Source organism: Callionymus lyra, chromosome 1 (genome assembly GCF_982586985.1).
Source record: "Callionymus lyra chromosome 1, fCalLyr1.hap1.1, whole genome shotgun sequence".
Lineage (NCBI taxonomy): Eukaryota > Metazoa > Chordata > Actinopteri > Syngnathiformes > Callionymidae > Callionymus > Callionymus lyra.
The window spans coordinates 3,695,081-3,720,079 of NC_141818.1; the positions used below are offsets into that span (position 1 = coordinate 3,695,081).

A 24,999-nucleotide genomic window follows, 5' to 3' on the forward strand; every position below is an offset into this window, starting at 1 on the left:
CACTGCTCTCGTTTCATAACAGATGATCACTTCCTGCACAGTCACATGATCACTTTAAAGGCGTCTGACTGGTTGGATCTCGTCACTGCAGGGCAGGTTCTGTCTGTCTGATGCAAGTGTGTATCTTTGTGTCACTAAACTCTTGTGTTTGACTTGATGTTTGTCATGTGAATTATTGTCATATGTTTATTTAAATCTGCTACGAAATAAACATTAAATGTATTCATCTTTGTGCTTTAACATCATTAATACAGAAAAGCAACATGTATTTATTTTAAATTATAAATAATGACATTTTATTAATGAATCACTTGCTTTTAATGATTTACAAAGAAATACACTAGGTCACATGTGGGTTTTTTTTCTGTATTTTTGTGGCCCTCGTGAGGTCAAAGATCATTTAGAAATTATTAAATGTTTGTATTTATTTATATAGGTCATTACTAGTGTCTAAATATAACTATAAGGTTTTGAAGTATTTACTATCCCTAGAAAATGTTTGTTAGAGAATATAAAAGCATATTTAAATAAACATTGGCTTGAAACATGAGACTTTTTAAAAAAAAAAAAAGTTGTTTTTCTTTGAATACAATAAAAAGCTAAATAGCGTGTTTAGCTTGAATTTATAACTACGTACTACGCGTGAAATTCACCGTTTCCGTAATCGCTCCTCTAACCAATCAGCACGCGTTCCCACGCAGGTACAGCCAATGAGAAATGTTCCTTCCAGAGACATGTGACATCGGCCAATCAAATCAAAGCCGAGGATTTCGGCTGCTTCTGGTGCGTTTAAGGACGATAGGAGACATTTAAAAAAAATCTATCGTGGAAAAAAGCATATACAGCGTGTTTTTGAACAAAAATATTTAATAAAATAAATAATGTTAGTTATAATTATTTTCTCGATAGGTATTTATTCTATTTTTCCAACTTGATTTTGCGGCTTTATCAGCGTCATGTGTTATATACTCCGAGCTCCCGATTGAGTCCTTGAACGCGCCACGCTCCCAGCTAGCTACAGCATCGCTGCAGGAGGAAACCAGAAGACAAGAAGACAAGAAGAACTTCTGGATCAAACTCACGCTTCTCTGATCCTCGTCTGACAAACGCATCTGATCTTCTTCAACATGGATCCACAAAACGACAAACAAACCATCAACTTCGGCGCTGGACCCGCGAAACTTCCTCCATCTGTGAGTGTTTTTTGCACGCGAGTGAAACATGTCACGAGCCTGCACGATTTTTATGTGAATAAAAACGGATCATTTAAAATTAAAAATGTTTATAATTACATGTATTATTCAATGCATTGATATTCATCTAAATAATACTTGAGCGTGAACAAGGATTTATTCACTCAGTATACACCTGATTTATTTAATGTTTTTACGAGTGTTATTTGAATAACTGGATTAAACTTGTCATCTCTGCGTGTTGCAATAATACTAAAGTATAAACTAAACTCCTGCTGTTTAGTTTTTCGACGAGCTCAGCGTTTGTCATGAGATCCAAGAGCCTGAAAACACTGTGATGAGTTGCGTCAGCCTCATTCATTCAAGTGGAAACTGCTTTTGTGTGTCTGTAATGTGCCCTTCTCGCCGCCTGGTGGCAGTAAATCACGTACAGTTTACTTTTGATTATACAACATTTATACAAAAAGAAAATATACTTATTTAGCTTCTGTTAGAACGATTTTCTTTCCCCCCCTCAGTGAAATAATTATTAAGATTCTTCTTTAAAATGTAAAATGTTGATCTCTGATGTAATCCATGCAGTTATCTCTAGAAGTACACTTTACACATACTGTATCACACACTACTTACTTTGCGTGTTTTATTGATATTTTTTACATGATTTATATCCAACAACAGTTAGACCACATTACTCACATAGCTGTGTTACATACAATAATTGTATTATTTTTTTCTAATAATAAACTACTACTAAAGCTACTAGTACAGTTACCACTGCTACCTCTACTGTTACTAGTACTACTACTTCACTACCAACTACTACTAATAATGCTACTACTACTACTGCAACTACTTCTACTACTTCTGGAACAACTAGCGCTAAAACTACATTTTTTGCTACTTGTACACAAAACTTTTACTACTACTCATACCACAACTACTGATACTACTAAAACTAACATTACTTCTACTGTTGCTACTTGTACTACTGCAGTGAAAACTACTCCTTTTATTATAAGTAATCGTACAACGACTTCTGCAACTACTATTACTTCTACATATAGTACTGCTATTACTTTTGATACCAATAGTACCACAACTATTATCACTACTACCACTACGACAACTACTAACGAATACTTGTACAACAACTAGATTCAACTTACAACTCAAGTTACAACTTCTACTACTTCTACAACTTTTACTCTTTATACCAAAAGTCCTACTACTACTACCACCACATCCAATATTTCCTACAACTGCAGTTGCTACTTGTACTACTTCTACTGCAGTTGCAACTACTACTTAATTCATCCGTCACTACAACTAATACTTCTACTTGTACTACCGTTATTACTTGTACTGCTGTTATGGCTACTTTTACTAGGTATTACTACTGCTAGTACTACAACTTGTGCTTTTATTTGTACAATAATAACAAGAACTTCATCAAAACTATAAAACTAACTTAATACTTCGTCCTGATCAACAACATGTCTATTATTGTTGATGCTTCTTCCCGTGGACTCGAACCAAAGACCTGCTTGAACGTGTGTTTCAGGTTCTTCTTCAAGCTCAGGCGGAGCTGCTCAGCTTCAATGGACTCGGCATCAGTGTTCTTGGTGAGTTCAAGGTCACGTTGTGTTGATCTGAAGTTAAAACCTCTCGTCTGAACCAGAGATGAGCCACAGATCGTCGGACTTCGACAAGATCTTGAGTAAAACAAAGAATCTGGTCCGAGAGCTTCTGTGAGTGTTTTTCATCTTCTATGATACTTTTCTCCAATTCTTTTTTTTCACGTCTTTTATATACATTTTCAGAAACGTTCCCGACAACTACAAGATCCTGTTCCTGCAGGGCGGGGGGTCCGGGCAGTTCAGCGGGGTACCCCTCAACCTGATCGGCCTGAAGGAGGACAGGAGCGCCGACTACATCGTGACGGGCACCTGGTCGTCCAAGGCGGCGAAGGAGGCTGAGAAGTACGGCAAAGTCAACGTGATCCACCCCAAACTGGACTCCTACACCAGTGAGAACGTTTTCATTCCCAGCTTCCCCTCCGTAACTCGAGCGCTGTTACATAACCAACAATAGCCTCGTGCTGCAGGGAACCCAGTTTCCACATGGTTGCGTTTGAATAGTCGGGGCTCGGAGGGACTAGGGGTCAAAACCAGTCTTTCAATTAAAACATTAAGGGGTGTGTATTGGCAAGAATCTGGTGATATGACACGTTTCAAAATACATGATAAACAAGTATATATTTGTAGTATTACGATATATTGCAATACTGTAGGAACATATTTGTAGTATTGTCGAGTACTTGATTCTGGTGTTGCAGAATTTACAGACCACATGACTCTTGACGAAGTTGTAACTGATTTAATTTGTTTTTAAAATATGTCCAAACATCAGCTTTAAAAGCTGATGGAGTCACTGTATCCTCTTGTCCTCAGTCATCAGCTCGGATCTTGAAGAATTGAGTTGTTCATTTAGCTGCAGAGGACCTAATGACTGCTGCCATCTAGTGGCCAGAAGTTTGATTGCAACATGAAAATGAACAAACAATGTTAATATTTGAATGTTATTCTTGACTATAATAAACGCTATATCGATAATAAACGCTGTATCGCAAAGAATCTTATACGATACGTATCACGATACATGGTCAACATTATGATATCGAGTGATACTGTCAGAACAAAAATTTGATATATACTGTATGTAGTATTGTCTGAGAAGCTTAAAAGCCACTAAAGTTTACTGTATCCTCTCGTCCTCAGTCATGGCTGGGATCTTGAAGAATTTAATTTTTAATTTGGATGCAGACGATGCAATGCTGCCATCTAGTGGCCAGAAGTTTGATTGCAACAGAAAAATGAACCAACACTATTACACTAAATATTATTGAAAGCCATAAATTACTTTTCAAAAATGGATACAGTGCTGTTGAATATCGAGGCAGTATCATAGAAAAAAAATATCACTGTATCGTCAAGAATCTATGTATCACGATACAGGGTCAACATTACGATATAGAGGGATAATGTCAGAACAAACATGTATATATATACTGTATGTAGTATTGTCCAAGTATCCCCTCGTCCTCAGTCTTCGCCGGATTCTTGCAGGATTTAATAGTTCCTTTAGCTGCAAAGGATAGCTGCCATCTAGTGGGCGTATGATTAATTGCAACACAAAAATGAACAAACTTTGTGAACATTTGCATGTTAATTGTAAATTTAAAAAACAAAATAATGGTATAAAGTGCTGTTTAATATCAATACGGTATCAAGGATTTTTTTTTTTTGTATGAATAAAGTGTATAAATATTATCTTAGACCGATATTTGTATTTCTCTGAAATATTAATTTGGACGTGTACCCGCAGAGGTCCCGGACCCCAGCAGCTGGACCCTGAACCCCTCGGCCTCGTACGTCTACTACTGCTGCAACGAGACCGTCCACGGCGTGGAGTTCAACTTCACCCCGGAGACCAACGGCGTGGTGCTGGTCAGCGACATGTCGTCCAACTTCCTGTCCAGACCGGTCGACGTGTCGAAGGTGAGTTCTGGTCGACGGCGTGCGATTCTGACTCCAGACGAGCTCATTGTTTTTTTTTTAGTTCGGGCTGATCTACGCCGGCGCGCAGAAGAACGTGGGCTGCGCCGGAGTGACGGTGGTGATCGTGCGAGAAGACCTGCTGGGTCACGCCGTCAAAGAGTGTCCCGTCGTCCTGGACTATAAGACCCAAGCGGAGAACAACTCTCTGTACAACACGCCGCCATGTTTCAGGTATTTATAAAAAACCTTCTTCTTTCAGAAACCAAAATGTGATTTAACATCTTTATCATGTTTTGTTTCAGCATCTACATCATGGGTTTGGTTCTCGAGTGGATCAAGAACAACGGCGGGAGCGTCGCTATGGAGACGCTCAACAAGAAGAAGTCCTCCACGATCTATGACATCATCAACGCCTCTGAAGACTTCTACGTGTAAGTCAACGAAACGGTGACATCTAGCGGTGACCGGGCGTTACAACGCTTTATTGAATTAAAACAAATGGGCTAAAAAAAAAACTAAAGAACAAAAAAAAGTCAATACATAAAATAAAATACATAAAAAACATTTATTCTTTTTTTTAAATATTAAAAACATTTAAAGATAAACAAAAAATGTAATTAATAATGGTTAACAAAAAGAGAATAATGATGGCTCTCTTCCATTATGTGACTTCTATTTTATTTATGTTTATTATGTATTTTAATTTAGAAAATTCGAATTAAATGTATATTCTGTTTTTACTGCCATTGTTTCTACATTCTGTTCATTTTTATTTGAATGGATGAGTGACTATAATGGCATCTTAGACACTAGAATTATTTCCCTTTTTTAATTTCATATATGTAACATAAGATTTTTTTTTAACTTTAAAAAAATAAAAATAAACTGTGTGTCATCTCTGCCACATCACAAAAAAGGTTTGCACTCATTATTAATATTAATTAGTATTTTTTGTCATTTGCTTTTATATTGTTTTTTTTAATGTTTTGATTTTATGATAATGTATAAATTATTTGTATTTAGAACCAAAAATCTCTAACAATAAATGACATTTTATATATTTAATTCATATAAAATTTTCTTACAACAAAGGTCAGAAGTTAAATAATTTTTGGGGTAATCCTAAAAAAATATGTTCAGAAATATTACTTTATTTTAGGTTTAAGGTTAAAAAATGTTGTGTTTCATATTTCACTTAAATGGGAGGTTTTTACTTAAAAAATCGACACAAAGGGTCTTTAAAGGCATTAATTTAAAACAATACTGTTTCAATTTAACGTTTTAAATGGTTCATTTTGTTGCAATGCATCAGGTGTCCAGTAGAGGTCGGGTGTCGCAGCAGAATGAACGTCACCTTCCGTGTGGGCAAGAAAGAAGGAGACGAAGGTCTGGAGAAGGAGTTCCTGGACGGCGCGTCCAAGCTGAGGATGCTGTCACTGAAGGGTCACAGGTAACAAAGCGAAGTTCAGAGTTCACCTTAAACTCCGGTTCCGTCACGTCTCAACCCACGCCGTCTGTCGCCCCCTGCAGGTCCGTCGGAGGAATCCGTGCCTCGCTCTACAACGCCGTCACGGTCGACGACGTCGACGCTCTCGCCGCGTACATGAGGGCGTTCCAGAAGAAACACCAGTGAGCGGAAGCAACCGGCGGGATTTTTTCGATCCGGGGTTCGGGTCTGGACACTAAACTCATCTCTAATCATGTAACGACTTCCTGGTCCGTCTTTTCTGACGTTTTTTTTGTGATTCGACGGCACTTTCGGTGTAAATACTTTGTTTACGTTCCACTAAACCTCTGAAGCATTCATTCCTTGTGCCATTTTTAAAAAAATCCGACATTTTGGAAGCGACTAAAACGTACATGATGTCACTTCCTGTCGCGAACACCAGTCCCGTGATGATCGTCACTGGAAAGCTGCTGCCAAGTTATTACCTTGACCTTTGACCTCTGTGTGACGAAGCTGTGACACCTAAATTTAACGCACAAATTCAAAACAAAATGTTAATAAAGTTGTGTAAAGGTGGGAAATCTGCTGGAATGAAATAAACTTCTGATTAATTGTTGTTGTCGTTGAAGGTTTGTGTGTTTGTGTCATTAAAGGTTGTTGTTTAATCGTAGATTCTAGTGGTGAGAAGAATTTCTCAATTTTTCATTCACAAAACTGTATCAATATTCTACTGCGCTGGATTTATTTGGGTTTTTTTGCCTTTCAAATCATATTTTATTTCTTATCATTCTTTGATGGTTTATATTTCAATAAAGTTGAACGAAACGGTGACATCTAGCGGTGACAGGGCGTTACTACGCTTTATTGTAACGTAATTTACAACCTAAAGAAAATTAAATGTCACTATATAAACTAAATTTGTTTTAAATATTACAAACTTTTAACAATAAACCAAAAATAGAATAATTAATTATAATTATAATTTGATTAAAATATTTTTTTCAATAGAAGCACATTTTTTTTTATTGAAGCACCTTTTTTATTTTTAAATAAATTGAAGCAATTTTTTTTATTTATTGCAATTTTGATTAAAATATTTGTTTTCCATCGAAGCACATTTTTTGAATTGAAGCAACTTCTTTATTGATTGAAAATTTAATTAAAATATACTTTTTAATTGAAACACATATTTTTCATAGAAGCACTTTTGAAAAACGTTTTTTATTTATTCAGAAATTTAATTAAATATGTATTTTTCATTAAAGCACAACCTTTTGGATCAAAGCTACTTCGATCCAAAACAACTTTTTATAAAACTGGAATTTCCTTTTTTGATCGAAGCAACTTTTCTTTTGATCGGAATTTTCTTTCTATTGCCGCAACTTTTTTTGACTGAAACAACATTATTTGATTTAACTTTTTGTTTTTATTATTGTTGCTAATTAATTTTTGATTGAAAATATATATTTTGATTGATTCAAATTCTTCTGATCGGATTATAAAGAAACCACCGACTCATCATTTCTTCACACTTTTTGCCCTAAAATACTGAATCTGTTGAACCGAGAAGCTCCTTCTTCATGGTCAGGTTTTTATAAAAAGTCTATTTAATATTCTCTCCGTTGAACAGAACCTGCCGGTCAAGTGGGCCCAGAAAGTGAAGCTTCTCTTCTAGTATCTGAACCGCTATCAGAGCAGGAATGTGTGACATAAGTGGGACCAGAACCATTTGACCCGCTCGTCCACATCACGCTGCAGTCCATTTAGAACGAGTACTATTTGACTTCTGTACATTTAATACAAGCTCTTGTGAGGTATTTATACATCACAGGTGATCCTGGATCCTTCGCCACCTTTTTTTTCCTTTTTTTTCTTTTTTTTTTAGGGCCCGTGTTCTGCCTTTCATTTTGAAATGTAATGAAAAGAACTCACGGCGCTCTCGGAGCGGGACACAAGGTAAATTAGATCCAGGAGTTATTATTTTCAGTGACATCCCAAACGGCTCTGTCCAAAAAAGTAATTTTGGATGTTGGCAAATATCAGAACCAAAAGCAGGGGGAGCGTCTGACTGGTGCTGTTGACTTTTGGATCCCCGAGGCAGGAAGTGCTGCAGGTGCAGCTCAGACTTGTGTGTGTGTGTGCTGGTGTGTGTGTGTGTGTGTGTGTGTGTTGAAGGATGGAACTTCTTTCTGAGTGATGGAGGCGAAGCTGGCTCATGTGTGAGGTTGGAGTTGAACCTTTGCAGATAAAGTGTAGGTTTATTGATGACAAAACATATGAAGTCAAAGCAAAATCGCACAAGTCAACTTTGATTTAATATCTTTATCATTTTTTTCTTAAATAGATGAATTGTTACATATTATAACTAATATGTTCAATCATTTTAATTTTTTAATCTTTATTTTGGTGTCTAAACAAGAAGGATCTGTCTCGCCTGCAGTTCATACAAAACTCTGCAGCAGAATTCTGAGCCGCTCTAGTAGAAGAACTCACATTTCTCCGATCCTTAAAACTCTTCACTGGCTGCCAGTTTCTTTCAGGATCAACTTTAAAATTCTGGTTCTTACTTTCAGATCTATTCATGGTCAGACCTTCCATCAGTGATCTGATCCAGCCTTCCACCCCAGCTCGGGCTCTGAGGTCTGTGGATCAGAATCTACTGATGGTTCCTGAACACGGTTCTGGACCAGAGGAGAGAAATCCTTCCAGGCTGTTGCTCCTAAGCTTTGGAACCATCTCTGTGTTTGATGATCTACTGACTGCTTCAAGAAGCATCTGAAGACATTTTTATTGTGCTTTTCCGTGATTTACAGAGACTCCTGTGTTTGTCTTATGACCCTGGTCTAGAAAGATCTTTACAAATAACTATTACTTACTTACTTATTTACTTAAACTTTCAACCTGCCTGTGACATTATTTTCTCCATTTAATTATTTAAGTTTTTTATAACTACATTTGTGGTCGAAAATCACATCAAAAGTTCAAGTTAATTTAGGTTTTTATAATAGAGTTATAATTAAATACAAAAAACAATACAAATTGGCCCAAGAGTCGACCTGTGGTGTCCTCCAAGTTTGAGACAAATCCATAAATGTATGTTTTCCTCTTTCCTTTGTGCATTAATTCTAATTTAAAGAGATAAAAGGGGGAAAAAGGGATTTTAAGTGCACCATAGGTCACGACGACATTGTGAAGCAAAACTAAAAAATGACTAATTATTATATTTTCCTTGTGTTTATTAATTGATTAAACAAATTTATTTTTGGGCCTGACTATTATTTTGTTTACAAATGAGCCCAATGTGTCCCACCCAGACATCCTAACATTATAATACATATTTAAAAGTCTCCCCAATACTCTTACCTCTATAATATATAGTTACTATTATTATATTTTAAATCGTATTTGGCTTTTATTCTCCTTTAATCATCATTTTTAAAAACAATTGGCACATCCTAAACAAAACAAATATTTAGTCTTACGTTTGAGATTATTTTAGACCCTTACATTCATTAAAAAGTTTAAATCACAGTTAACCTAACTTTATTTGTTTAAACTTTTAAAAAAAAGGACATGCAGGGTGTTTTGGTGAAGTAAACAAATACTCTTGTGTTTGACTAATATAAATAATCATGTGTCATCTGTGTATCCGTGTATATTATGGCATGATAACATACAAACGGACTTATTAATATTTTAAATAAAATATTATTTTTTGTTTTTACAGTCCGCTCCAGTTTGAGGCAGTGACACGTAACAACCACAAGGAGGCGGTGACGTGTTTTCTGAGGACACGAGTAAGAAATTAGCCTATTAGCATCTCACCACCGCCCTGACACATTCTCCAGGTGTCAACAAAGTGTAAGAATATTCATTATAACGTCTTTATTTGTCGTTTTTATCATCGCTTGTTTAATGTTTGTTTAGACTTAACAATTATATTTATGTGGCAGTAGTTAGTTTTAGTATTTATCACAGGTTATACCTTTAAAAAATCATCACAAAGACCTACAAATACAATGTTTATATAATATATATTTATATATCGTAACATTATAGAAAATGTGTTAAATTATAATTAAAATTTGAAGTAAAACTTTTAATGAAATAAAATAGATCTATATAAAGTGACCAGTTGAATGTTGAGTTCGAATTTTAAGAAATTATATTATTTAAAATCTCCATATTCTATATAAAAATAAAAGAATCAAGTCAAATCAGATTAGCTTGAAAAATCTCAAAGGTGCACCCAAGGTAAAAAGATAATTCTAGATTATTACTGCTATTCTGTGCCTTAGTAAGAAGATAGATTTGCCATCAAATGTGAAACATTAATTCTCTTTTGGTTCGTCTTTTAATATGGATGAGAAATACTGGTTCTACTTGTACTCCGGACAGTATGTATATTATACTACGAGTTCAAACAGGGTGCTGTCAGTCTCCATTTGAACTAGCCGACGGCTTATTTTAACAAAGTGCTTCACTTCACGGCTGGAATACAAAAAAAAAGAGATACTGCCTGAGGCTCAAAATGAGAAAGTAAATGAACACTTTTCTCTACTGTTTTAAGAGTGAAACTGATGTCAATGGAAAGTAGGATAAAGACTGAGAGGATAAAGCGGCCAAAGTACGGTAAAGATAATTTCGTAATCGTATTCTATTCTTCTTCTGTTAAAGGATAGTTCACCTCAAAAATCTCACGTTTTCTACTCACACTCATGTTGACTAAAGATGGGGATCAATGTTACCTCAACATTTTCTCGCGTCTGAGCAAACTCTTGTACCACTGTGAGCAACATCAGACGTACTGTCATCAGGCCAGTATCGCATCCATTCGATATTAACTTGGGATAATTATTGATTAATATAATAAACTAGTCATCTTTGACAAATAATTATACATGTCCAAGCTACAATATTATCATTTCATTAGTCCACATCCTCACATTAATGTCAGTCCATGATTGTTACCCAAGGACAGTAACAATTTTGACCTTTAAAGTATATACTTTATTGAATATTGTTTTAATTGTTTATGCGCTTTGTGACCCTGGTCTGTAAAAGCGCTATATAAAACAAAATTACTTACTAACTTACAGTATTGATTTATCAAATCTTAAATTTGCCATTTAAATGACCTATTAACTGGGTGACAATTCAAAATGTGTTCTAAACAATAATTTGATGAATAAAATAATGAATTAGAAACTATTAATGAATGAATGAATAAAAGATGTGCATTTTAAACAGTACAGAGTATCACCATAGTAATGAAGGACTATAAAGGAGCATAGCTGACGCGCTGCTCTTAATTTGAAAGCAGTACGTTTATTTCCTTCTTCCAAATGTCGTCGGGTAATCTACCGTGAAGTTAATCGATGACACTACATTAAAGTGTGGCTCATGAGAGCATAAATGGCATGAACGATGTATAGCTTGATCGCAGTACGATGTCAGTATTTTTAGTATATTTGTAGTATTGTCGAGTACTTGACTCTGGTGTTGCAATATTTACAGACCACATGACTCTTGACGAAGTCGTAACTGCTTTTAATTTGTTTTTGAAACCAAAATATGTCCAAACATCAGCTTTAAAAGATGCTGGAGTCCACTGTATCCTCTCGTCCTCAGTCATTGCCAGTATCTAACAGGATTTCAATTGTTCCTCTTACTGCAGAGGACATAATGACTGCTGCCATCTAGAGGCCGGAGGTTTTATTGCGACACAAACATGAATAAAATAGTGAATTAGAAACAATGAATGAATGAATGAATATGTGCATTTTAAACAGTACAGAGTATCACCATAGTAATGAAGGACTATAAAGGAGCGTAGCTGACGCGCTGCTCATTATTTGAAAGCCGGAAGTTTATTTCCTTCTTCCAAATGTCGTCGGGTAATCTAGCGTGAAGTTAATTCAAGAACGATGTATAGCATGATCGCAGTACGATATCAGTGCTGTTGTATTAAAATTTTGTTTTGTGACCCTGGTCTTTAAAAGGCGCTTCACTAAAAAAACCCGTAAGTAACTCGATCACGCTGTTGTGTTATGACTAGTTAGAGACGCCAAGACCCGCCTTATGTTGCTTCTGATTGGTTAATATTGCGTGGCGGCGCCTTCTGTGATTGACCAACGTTTATTACCGTTAAAAAAACAAACAAGAGTATTCATAGGTAAATATAAGCGTGTGGCGTGAGAACGACTCAAACCGTGACACTTGACCACTGGTCTTCAAACCGACTAGGACCCCGCAAAGCTGCCCAACCGGATGCCCGCACCCCAAGTTTATGGCAAATGTTATCAGCTTAAAATAAAGACAACCCAATTCTGAGGTTATATCTTTCCTTTTTTGAGCGCAACAAAGATGTTTTTGTGCGTGTAGACCCAATTGCAAAAAATGTACCACATTTTTTCTAGTGTCTACTGGGAGTGTTTCCTGTGTAGCATGTTAGCCTTTTAGCTTCAGCTACAAACAAACTTAAAATATAAACTAATTTAATTTCTTGTTTTCAGACTTCAATACAAGATGGACGTTACAGACGAGCAGTATGGAAGTATTTGGATGTTTTTAAGTATCTTTTTGGACGAAGATGAAGACGACGCTCCAGTCGCTACATTAAAATGAACAAACATTTTTGTCTATAACTCTTAAAATGAACAGATGACTCTGAAAATAATCCAAATCAACATGAGGACGAGTAGAAAAAGATAAAATTTTCGACTGCTGGCGTACGACTATTATTCAATAGTTGTTGAAAGCTCTTCACCTTTCACTCTTTTCCTTTTATTTAAAGTGGATGACGAGAAAAGAAATTCTGGTTGTTGCTGATAAAAAGATGGTGATCAGGTTACGATAGTGCAATCCAAACCAATTCAGGTGTTTTTTTTTTTTTTTTTTCATTCAAAAAACTCTGCTGCTCCAGATAAAAGAAAAGGTCAAATGTTTCTTTGAGCTTCATCCAACTTAGCGCTCTTATCTCAGCCCTAATGCAATTTTAACTCGCCTAGCCTTTGAGTAACTCCGACTCAAGAAAACACTGCCCATGACCTCGCTGCACATCCACCTGGAAGGTAGAAATAAGAAAGAAAAAAAAAAGTGAAAGATAAGGAGACAGACGGGCTTTGAAATGTGAGCAGGGTTACGGCGGAAGATGGGAAGTTGTGGTGATTCTCATCCTGTCAAGCCCACTAATGTCAAGGTAATGCCAGTGGCAGGCTGCAGTAAGACGGCGATAATGAAAAACACCGGGGAAGACAATATCAAATGGCTCCTCTACATCCTACAGTGGAGATTAGTCGACACCAAAGAAGGGTGGCAGAGCCAGGGGAAGCAGAGGCAGGCATTAGTGCTGCTGATTGAGTCTCTTGTCAAGAGCTCCGGGCTTGCAGCCTGATAAGTTACTGTGACTGACATCCTTTATACAGTTTGTTTCACACGCACACACACACACACACTCGGTTCGCATCGCCTCTGTTTTCTATAGATACAGTATATACCAAGAGAAGTAGGAGGGCGTGTTTTCCTTGAACTAAGAAATGTTTTTTTTTGTCATGTTTACCGACACGTTTTTTTTTTCTCCAATAATTCTGTTGCTCAGTGCAGCTGCTTCAGGGATGTGTTGCTGAGACCAGAGGTTAGAAGACGCTTCTGGCGAGAAGGGTCGGCGGTGATGTCGCCCCAAAAATTCACCTGGATGGAGAACAGGTCAGTTCAGACGACCTTGCCTGTAAATTCTTGTCCAGGTTGGTGGTAAAAACAAGACTGTGTTGAGGGTTTAAAATATAATCTGGATGATGATAATCCACTACTTTGAACAGTTTTTTGCAAAAGTGCAGTAAGTGCAAAAAAAAAAAAAAACGCTATTTAGTCCAAAGCAAGATGGCTGACAGACAAGATGAGATTTTGTATAGCGTGGGAAAATATTTCAGTTTTCTCTAGAACTTCTAAAACGATTTTCGACAACAATCCACATTGCGTTTTTTTTAGAATGCAATTCTCGAACAGTACAGTAGGTGGCGGCAAAAACAAAAGTGGACAGAGACGAAGCGCCTTTTACAGAAAATGGACAAAAACACTTATACATATACTATTGTAGCACGTTTTATTTAGATTTTTTGCACACTAATTTGTGTGATATTTATAATTATTAAGTGCAGTGCTGAGTAAAAAAAAGATATAAGTTCAAATATTCCATTCAGTTAATTCATCATAATATGTCGACCTGGCTTGTAAGATATCAATTCTCTGAAATACGTTGGTTATACTAAGCAATTGCTTTTATAGTATTACCACTAACACATTTTTGAATCCCTATTGCAGAATCAAAATTTGACTAACCATCAGTACATTAAGCATGAATTGAACTGTGGATCTTTTAGAACATAGATTTGTTTTTTATTATTTTGTGTTTAACACATTCTTTTACCTAGTTGATATGCCTACGACGCGGCCCAAAATATTACAAACTAACATTTAGGTCCATGCCTAAAGAGTAATACTAACATTTAAGGATAGTTTTATTTGAAGTGGATCATCCAAAACTCATGAGAGACTGTAGCCGCATCACAGTAAGATTTCAAAAATAACTACGTCAAAATGCCGATTTTGGGATCACAACTGTGGTCAAAGGGATAAATTGCAATTCATAAATCTAAGAATATTATATGATATTAATATTTCTTGACCACAAATTAGTATTTTGTGGCCATGAATTACTTTTTTGTAATGTGTCTAGGGCTTTGTAGTTAGTCAAATATTCGGGTTGCGTATTTGCAAGAATCTGGTGATAAGATACTGTAGTAACAACGATATATTTGTAGTATTGTCAAGTACTTTACTCTGGTTTTGCAGAATGTACAGACCACATGACTCTTGACAAAGTCGTAACTGCTTTTAATTTGTTTTCAAACCAAAATATTTCCAAACATCAGCTTTAAAAGATGCTGGAGTCCACTGTATCCTCTCGTCCTCAGTCATCACCGGGATCTAACAGGGTTTCATTGTTCCTTTTACCGCAGAGGACATAATGACTGCTGCCAACTAGAGGCCCGAATTATTTTATTATATAAATACCTTATTGTAATATTAACCATTCAAAACTATGATATAATTGAAATTTGATTTAAAAGCTAAAACAAAAGCCCAGAACCTACATCCCTAGTGTAGAACGACAATCTCCACAAATGTCAATAAACCCTTTGATTCTATCAGCTAAATTATATTTGTAGTATTGTTGAGTACTTGACTCTGTTGTAGAATTTACAGACCACATCACTCTTGATGAAGTCGTGACTGCTTTTGGTTTGTTTTTGAAACCAAAATATGTCCAAACATCAACTTTAAAAGATGCTGGAGTCACTGCATCCTCTTGTCCTCAGTCATCTCCGAGATCTAACAGGATTTCATTGTTCCTTTTACTGCAGAGGACGTAATGACTGCTGCCATCTAGAGGCCGGAGGTGTGATTGCCACACAAACATGAACAAATGTCTTGAATATTTAATTATTTTTACAATATAAATACTTTATTGTAATATTAATCATTCAAAACTATGATAGAATTAAAACGACAATCTCCACAAAGGTCAATAAACCCTTTGGATCGATCGGCTAAAATATCACAAGAGTTCCTTGATACTAAAGTCTCCCTCTCGGTATTAATGTCCATTGATAATCATATTATTAATAATAATCTAGTGGCGTCCAGAGCAGTCTTCAGTCTTCAGTCTTGCTATGTTCTCTCTCTGCCTCTCGTTGTCTCTCCCTAATAAACCCGTTGCTTCAAGAGGATAATCTTGTTAGCATCAAATGCTCCATGTTCCGCCAGCTCCTCTTAATTGCTCTTATGTTATTAATGAGCGTAGAGCCGGGAACTCACTCTTAATTAGCTTGTCTCTTTTCGGCGGGCGCTCTCCGAGTGCGGCGGCGGCGAGTGAGCGAGCGCCGGCACAAACACACTGGGGATAATTAAGGCACTTCACTTGTCGGAGTATTTATCTGAACCAAAGAGCAACAAGCCGTCGCCGCGATTAGCTTTGTCATTAATTAGCCGCGGAGAGCCATTGATTTGAGTGTTCGCCGCCATTGTCATTTCGCCACCGCTTGTTTCGACGCCGCTTGCGAAACGAGCCCACTTGATTCACCAGATTTGCTGAGTCGTTGACCTTGTATTTAACCGGTTATTGTGTTTTATACTCTTGGGTTTAATTTCCAGAGGGGTTTCGTTTCGAGCACCTTTTCTTAATATCCAGTTTCATTCGTAAATTGGATCCGTTTTTTTGACGAGGGACTTGACCTCCTAGTCGGAAGCCATTGTCAAAGACACTAAATATCACATTTTTAGGGGAAAAAAACGACAAAAGAGAACTTTCATTATTCTATTAAAAATGTTTTCTTTAATATATATTATTTCATTTGATGTACATTTTATTTTCGGAATACATTTTGATCAATTTATATAATAAATGTGAAAAAAAAGATGACCCATAAGTACACAATTTAACTTGAATAAAACCTTTAATATTTATATAGAAATTACATACACAAAGAAAAAATGGCAAAGAAAACGGTTCATCTATATCCATAGTTTTTAAAAGCAGTTTTATGTCTCCCCTAGAGTTGGGTTAGTGTAACTGAAACGGTGCAAATTCAATGTTTGAATGAGAAAATGAGAGAAAATCTATTATTTTAGTTCCCGTTTGGTGGTCAAGTAGATATTGCATTATTTTTTATACATGACTATATATATATATTCACTTTCAGATACAATAAAATATGTGCATATGGAATCCAACATAAAGCCAAAGGCAAGAATGTATAAATCACGTGTAGGTCAAAGATATATTGTGAATATTTTATAACTATTTATAACTAGGGGGGTTAGAAAATAACAACATGTGTTTTCATTTTAATGGTTTATAGTTCAGTAATGTGTGTGTAAAATAAAATAATTCTATTTTTTACAATTAACTTGTGAATATTCTCGCCGTTTGACAATTTTTCTAAAGCAATTCAACTTAAAATTAAGTCATTCTGCAGCTAAAGATCCCGCGAGCTCCGGGAGATGACTGAGGACGAGAGGATACACTGGACTCAAGCCGCTGTAAAAGCTGATGTTTGGACATATTTTGGTTTCAAAACAAATGAAATCAGTTACGACTTCGTCAAGAGTCATGTGGTCCGTAAATACTGCAACACCAGAGTCAAGTACTCAGGCAATACGACAAATATTTGTTTTATAATTGTTCCTAGAGTATGGCAACATATCGTATCGTGATACGTATAGTATTCCCAGATTCTTGCCAATACACCAAATTTGAACTGAGGTTCTTTTCGAAAGCTATTATTGAAATATTGAAATAATTATAAAACAAGCTCTAAATATAATGCAGGACATTATACATGTTCATGTTTTAGACCAGAAGTCGCAAACCATTCTGGTACATTGAGCAACACCATCAGTGACCCAAAGGACTATAAACAAGTTTGTGACTCTTTTAGTAAGGAACAAAAGGTTACTTTTCATTGTTTTACTAATGCTAAATATATATTTCTTCTTGTTTATTTACAATAATTATCAATGATATCTACGGACAAGAAACATGAAATCATACTTTATAAAAGGGCGTAATTCAAAACCGTGTATTCATGGAACAAAATCACTGGCTTCTCTCACCACGTCGATGACCCCGGTTCTAGACACTGTATTAAAAAAAACAAAGTATTCGACTCACTTGAATCAAATGAATCCAGTCCAGTAAACGGAAGGAATTTTGTGCGATTAAAAAATTGGAGATCGGTGGACTTCTTGACCTGAGCCGACCTTATATACAAACGGGATCCAATTACATTATGAGAAGGAACAATAGGCTCCAATGAGGAATCTTAAAGTGTTGTTTTATGGGTTACAGTGTTAAAATGACAGCTGAAGAGTGATACTGGATAAGTCCCTACTGTTCAAAATTAAAATAATTATCACAGAAAATGAAATAAAGGTTTTATAACGTCAAAAAAACCCAACCAAACATACATTAGAGCTGATTCTCTTAGTTAACCAAAGATACATACCATGTTCTGGACCGCACCATGTGACAGCTTCTTGTTTCGTGGGCTACTGTCGACACGGTTGAGTCTGAGGTTCTGTCGTGGGTGTGTTGACAAGGTGATCATCGGCGTGTAAGATGTGGGAAGCTTCAGTAAATACCTCAATGACAGAAAACATTTTCCATGGTCTCATCTTTCTTTTATACTCGCGACATATAAAAAAAAAAGGTCAAAGCCGGGTCTCGAATTAACCAATTATTTCTTGCCGTTAGATCCCCCTGATCCTTATCGGCATTGAGGAACTACAACACGTTACATTAGATAGTATAATATCTATTAATATATTTGCTCTTATCTTCAACGGCTTTTGTCGCTCGGGTATAAATTTGCTTTGGATTCGTGTGTGACCCTGACATGTTCGACCGTGCGACGATTGGACCGGTGATGGTGCAAAAAAAAGATAAATTTAATTTGCACCTACAGTGATAGGGGAGGTGTGGGAGTTCTCTCTCGGTGCAGCACTAATTGCCGCCTCTGATCAGTGTCGATGCTCGAGCGTGTGTGTGTGTGTGTGTGTGTGTGTTTGCCTGCTTGTCGTTCTGCCAACTCAAATACTTTAGCGAATATTTAATGCTCATGTTTATCTGCGCGTGTCTGTCGGTTCGTGATAACAGAATGTCAGCCGAGACGCAGGAGTTAATGAGGTGTTTTTTCTTTTTCTTTTTTTTTTCGCCATCAGGAGTGGAATGAGCTCGGCTTTGTGAGCAACGTGTAATCACAACTGTCATCTCGGTGCAACGGAAAAAAAAACAGAAAAACTATCAGGACAAAATCATGGAATGTTCTCTTTTCAACTGAAGAATCTTTAATCAAGCGTTTTAACCTTACGAGATACTTTGATTATCTAATAAAGGAATGGGTTCGTTTTGACGGTTTTTAACCGTTTTAGGCCTGACTTTCATTCCTGATTTTACTTTCAGCCACTTCGATGTCTCAAAGTATATTGTCATTCAGTCATTGTGGACATACATTAGATAATTCTTTAGCTGCCTGTAACAGTAAGTACATTTTATCTAAATGATATCCATGTTTTTTTCCTCTAATACCTATCATTTTCTACTTATTATTATTGGAAGTCTCTGTGTGATTGTTGACGTTGATAAGCAATGTGTCTCAGCTTATATACAATTCTTGCATCTATGATTTTGAGGCGTCAGAATGTTACATATTGTTGCTTTGAGTTCAGACTTTTTAAATTAAAAAGGTGATTCATAATCATTTATTAATAATTAATAACATTTTCAACAGGGATGTTTACATGTTCAATGGAAAGTAGTTCTACATCATTTAAGGGAAAACCACATGATTAACCACTAACTTCTTAAATAAAATAAAAAAAAGATTTGTTGTGTTGGAATTGTTATTGGGAATTCAATTTTTCCCTTTTTTATTTTTACTCTTTGGATTTTTGATCTCCATCTCCTCACCCACGAGCTGTAATTGTTTTTCTCCAGCTATCCATCATCACTATCTTTGTCCAACATCTCTGTGATTCCAAATATAGCAAATATATTTGGCAGGGTTTTGTCTTGTCCACGTCTGACCAAATCCAATTGTAGCCTTCTCCTATATATATATATATATAATATATAATATATATAAAATCGTATAAACACAATTCTTCTTGAAGCAAAAGTATCCTGGCTGCTTGGGCAACAGGTGGGTGTCGCCCTGAACAGGTTTCCTCCCATAACACATAAAGCTGTAAGAGTGTTTTCGGCGTTTGGGAGTAAATTCTGTTCGCAAACCGAGACCACGGAAGTGCAGATTCTGCCATGTGCCGTGGTATCTTGTTGGAAGTGGCTTTAAGATGATGGTTCCACATCGTTTAGGCATCTATGGAACCAAGTGAATTGGCAATGAACCATGTACCATGTCATTTCTCATACTGTATCAAAATTGGATTTGTTTGATGTACATTTTCTTCTTCTAATTCTTCAATATATAGTTTGTAAAGGCAATATCATTTTCTTTTTGTTACAATCAATGAATACAAAAAGTTATCTTTCAAGAACCGGTAGCCAAGTGAAGGTATCAGTATTGGTAACTAGGGCTGTACTACTAAACTATCGATATGATTCAATACGATATATTCACCTCACGATACAGTACTATATATTCAACTCACTATATGATTCAATACTATATATTCTACTCATGATACGTTTAGAAAAAACAATATATATGAGCTTATAATAAGACATAATACATTCAGTTTTCGATACGATATATTCACCTCCCGATACGATTCGATAAGATGTATTCCGCTGGAGATACTATACTATATATTCAACTCACGATCGATTCAATACTATATATTCTACTCATAATATGTTTTGAAAAACAATATATATGAGCTTAGCAATACGACATAATACATACAGTTCTCGATACGATATATTCACCTCCCAATACGATTCGATACGATGTATTCACCTCGCGATACGATACTATATATTCAACCCTCGATCGATTCAAAACAATATATTCTACTTACGATACAATTGAATACGATGTATTCCAATCGAGATCAAATTCGATACGATATTTTCAACTCACGATACGATTCGATATGATATTTTCAACTCATGATACGATTTGATCCAGTATATTCCGCTCACGTTTCGATACTTTATATTCCTAAATTAAACTTAGTACTTCGTGGAGCTTTTCCCCCCTGCATTCCAGCACACTTGAATGAATTTGGAGTAAAACATGTCTGATAGACATACTAAGTTCTTAACACTAGCTGATCGGCAGGGTAATGAAAAGTGAGCATTAAAATGTTAAAGTGATAGTTCACTCAAAATTCAAACTTCAAAAAACCGGAAGTACTTCGCCTATTATCGTGAGTTCTTCCAGTGTAGACGGTAGACTGTCTCGCGATATTTACCTGGAGTACTTTCAGAGTATTTCCGGTGTAGGTCTTCAAACAAATTACTCTTAACCGACATGATGGTGAGTAGAAAATGAGTAAAGTTTGAATTCTTTAATTTCATTCTTATTTGTACTCGAGTATAAAAACTCCCTTATAAAAGTGTGTTGGTTTGTATTGGAGAATCGAGGGAGGGGAGGCAAGTACTGTCAGGGTTAAAACTTTTTGTTCCGTGTAATCTTATCTGATGTAGCACATTGATGTTGCCTCTGCGTCTCCACGCTCATGTCCTCAGCAGGCAGGCTCATAAATTGGACAGCTAAGCCTTTCATAAAGTTTAATAAAGCGGTGTTTCAAGGCTCCAGGGAGCTGGTATTAGTGACGAGAGCCACTGCTGCCTTTCCAGTAAATCACATCATCATAATGAGGCTGTTCTGTGGGAGGAGACCCCTCCCTCCCTCCCCCCGACACCCACCCATCCTCTTTGTTTTTTTGTTTTTTTTATCGTTTCCCCCGACACGATACCATGTCTTGACGTGGCACCGGCTCTCTCCGAGGGGAATTTGATGAAAGCATTGTTTAAGCGTCGGCCCCGGCCGTGGACAGGCCAGGGTTATTTCTCATTTAGTAAAGATCACATGCGCTGTAAATGCTTCGCCGGTGTGCCGTGAATGCCAACGGCGGCGTGATTGGCAGCTAGACGGCGGCAGCAGCATTTGCATGGCATTTAACTGGGTGGGTGATGGCCGCCCCTAACACCAAGGTGGGTAAATAAGATGACTCCTCTGTTCACATTGTGTACACGAGCACAAACGCACACAGATGCTTGTGCACCCCACATAGGCAATCTCAACAGCCCGCGCAATCTTGGCCAGCCAAACCAGCATCCTCTCATAATTGGGTGACATTTCGGGGGGAAAAAAACAAAAAAAAACGTTGATCGTACTGTCTGGCGCACGCCTTCATATTTGTGGTGTTTTATTAAAACAATGGGACGATTCGGCTTTAAAAGTCGATACTAGGGAAATATTCACTGATTTGGTTTGGGTACGGTCTAGATCAGGGGTCCCCAACCCTGTTTTTGTACCGCGGACTGGTTAAATGTTAAGGTTATATTAATGGACCGATCCTTCAGATAAAAATGAAGTAGCATGACCTGCAAAAAACTACAATAAAGTGTATGAAAATACACATACCATTACGCTGAATCAGCAAGAGCTCTGGACTGGTAACAACACTATGTGTATTTAATTGCATGCCAATGATTCTGTATTAGATCTGGTTTTAGATGGAGAATTATTGCATTCTGTCCACAGTTTTTGGGATACTGTAAACTTAATTCAACACATTTAGAACCTGTGACTCACATTGCAATAAAGAAAGATCTCTTTGATTCGTTCATTTTTGAGGAGTAAAGATGTTATTTGCTGAATTACTCTCTACTCTTCTTTACAGTCTCCTACTCCTTACACTCTTATTTATAGATTTTACATACAGTTAATTGTTATAAGTAATTTCATATGTTTTCCTCTCCAAGATGCAGTAAGTCCCTAATTATGACCCTGTTTTGAAGTTATTACTTTATAAAGTTCTCCCCCGTTTAAAATCTGGGCGAACGAGAGGTTACGGGGCCGTAGTCCATTATGACGTAATAATGGCTTCACTCCTCCTCCAGCCCGCTGTAATCACGCCCCGTTTTGTTTGTACAACGAGTCCCTTTGAGGTGGAGACTGCCAGGATTGATGACGCACGGTGATAAACCTTGATCCTTTACCAATCACAGCAGAGTGTGCTTATGGTAAACAAGATTTCATCTCCCAATAAAGACAGTGTTTTCAGTGGGCGGGACAAAAGAGCTCCAAGATCAATTTAAGTGGTGGTTGGTGGAAAGTTACCGCAGATTCTAGAGAGAATCTGTTTATCAGTTGACTTACGCAGATGTCTGTCCTTGTCCTTGACTAGCTGTGTAGGTTTGACCCGACCTGACGAATGGCTGAGGCCAGTGGATTCTAAAGAGATGCAATGATTATTTAATATGAATTAAATATGAAAGATTATCAGTTAACCAAGTTATTATTTGAAATGTGTGTTAAATCTAGATGATCGATGACAGTAAAGTTGTCATATCCTTACAAAACAAACGCACATGACTGTTCTAAATCAAAATAAAATCACCAAATCGTTTTATATTTCCTCATATCTTGTCGACTCGTTCCTCTAGACAAATCGATGTGGCAATAAAACAAACTCCTTCATTGAGGCAGAAGAACAATGAATAAAACATGCGGAAGAGAGAGCGAGAACATCGAAACATGAACCCGGTGATTGTTTGACAAACAGATTTGGTTTCCTGACAGCTTGCAGCTACAAATCGAAAAAAAAAAAACGGATATCTATTATCCAGCTTTGATTATTAGGGGGTGAGTGTTGTTTAGACAGTTGCTTTCCCTGGACGGCATCATCAAGCAGAGGATCACGTCGGTGACGTCAGAACTGGCAGATCGCAGGTGTTTTCATACTCCGTGTGCAAACATCACAAACGTCGACGGCAGCAGCAAAAGAAAAGTAGAAATCAATTAAAATACCGAGCTCAGGGACGTGAATGCACTTAAAGGATGAACGCATCCTGGATCTGCCCACCAGCCTCCAAATTGGGAATACCCGGAACACCTCACCATAGGAAAGAATCACAAAGATTTTTTTCTTTAAAGTGTTTTCTTACTAGCGCTGGTTCAAATTTGAGTCCCTCATAGATGAGTGAGCTTCTCACCCTTCCTTTAAGAGAATCCAGGCTGCAGAGAAAACGTATTTTGGTTCGGACCCAAAACCAGGCTGGTAAATTGAGTGCTCTGTCTTTTGGCTCAGCTCTTCCTCCACCACCGACAACACAGTGATGAAATGCAACGCATCAATTTAAACTTCAGCTCAAGACCTCAACATCCTTGAACTAGCATCTACCTGGGGAAGGAATTAAATCTCTTAATCTGAGTTTAATGTGTCACAAGTACTGTTGCGCCCGAGTATGAAGCGATCGAATTGAGGTCCTTGTGACTACGATGGGGTTTTCAAATGTTGGTAGCATTGTAGCTAAGGGCTTGTAAAAGCGAGAGTGGGCAAATGACTGCTGCCGCAAAAGGGTCCTTCATGAGTGTTTAATGGAACGTGAATCGTTGCTAAAGTAGTTTAGCTCTTAATTTGATTCAATGGTTGATCGCAGACATTTTAGGACAACAGTGAGTCAAGACCGTTTCCCTGTTAACCCTTCCTGACTTTCTGGCATGTTTTAAATGTTGAAGTCTTCCTCTTCAAGATGCAGTAAGTCCCTCATCACGACCATGTTTTGAAGATATTACTTTCTCAAGTTATCCCTAGTTTGAAATCTGGACATACAAAAGGTTATGAGAGCCATTATGACCTAATAATGGCTTCACTCCTCCTCCCGCCAGCTGTTATCACATCCTGCTTTGTTTATACAACAAGTCTGTTGGAGGTGGAGACTTCCAAGATTGATGACAGGCGGTGATTAACCTTGATTCTTTGGCTTCGAAAATTGGTAGCTTAGTAGCTAAGTGCTTGTAACGGCGCGAGTGGGCAATAGCTGGTGATGCAAAAAGTAGTTAAATTATATATTTTGTGAGGCCTCAGAGAAAAGTTTTAATATGACAGAAATTATATAAATAGAAAACATAAATGCATCTAAGCCCTGTAATATGTACCTTTTAAAAAAGAGCATGAATAAATGCAGATGGTTTGTTTTTAACGTCCTCGAACTCCACCGTCTTCTGCCGTCTCTTTAAATTGATGGAAATAAATACATCTGTGG

The 24,999-nt window shown here is 36.9% G+C and overlaps 1 protein-coding gene across 1 annotated transcript; it reads left to right on the plus strand.

Annotated features, from left to right (window-relative positions):
- The first annotated feature begins 1,016 nt into the window (after nt 1-1,016).
- psat1 (phosphoserine aminotransferase 1) lies at nt 1,017-6,813 on the plus strand. The gene is made up of 9 exons (XM_087788356.1): nt 1,017-1,193; nt 2,755-2,815; nt 2,872-2,941; nt 3,014-3,219; nt 4,578-4,750; nt 4,812-4,981; nt 5,053-5,181; nt 6,063-6,200; nt 6,281-6,813. The coding sequence occupies exons 1-9, from the start codon at nt 1,128-1,130 to the stop codon at nt 6,381-6,383; spliced, it is 1,116 nt and encodes a 371-aa protein (XP_087644482.1). The 5' UTR covers nt 1,017-1,127; the 3' UTR covers nt 6,384-6,813.
- Nucleotides 6,814-24,999: the final 18,186 nt, after the last annotated feature.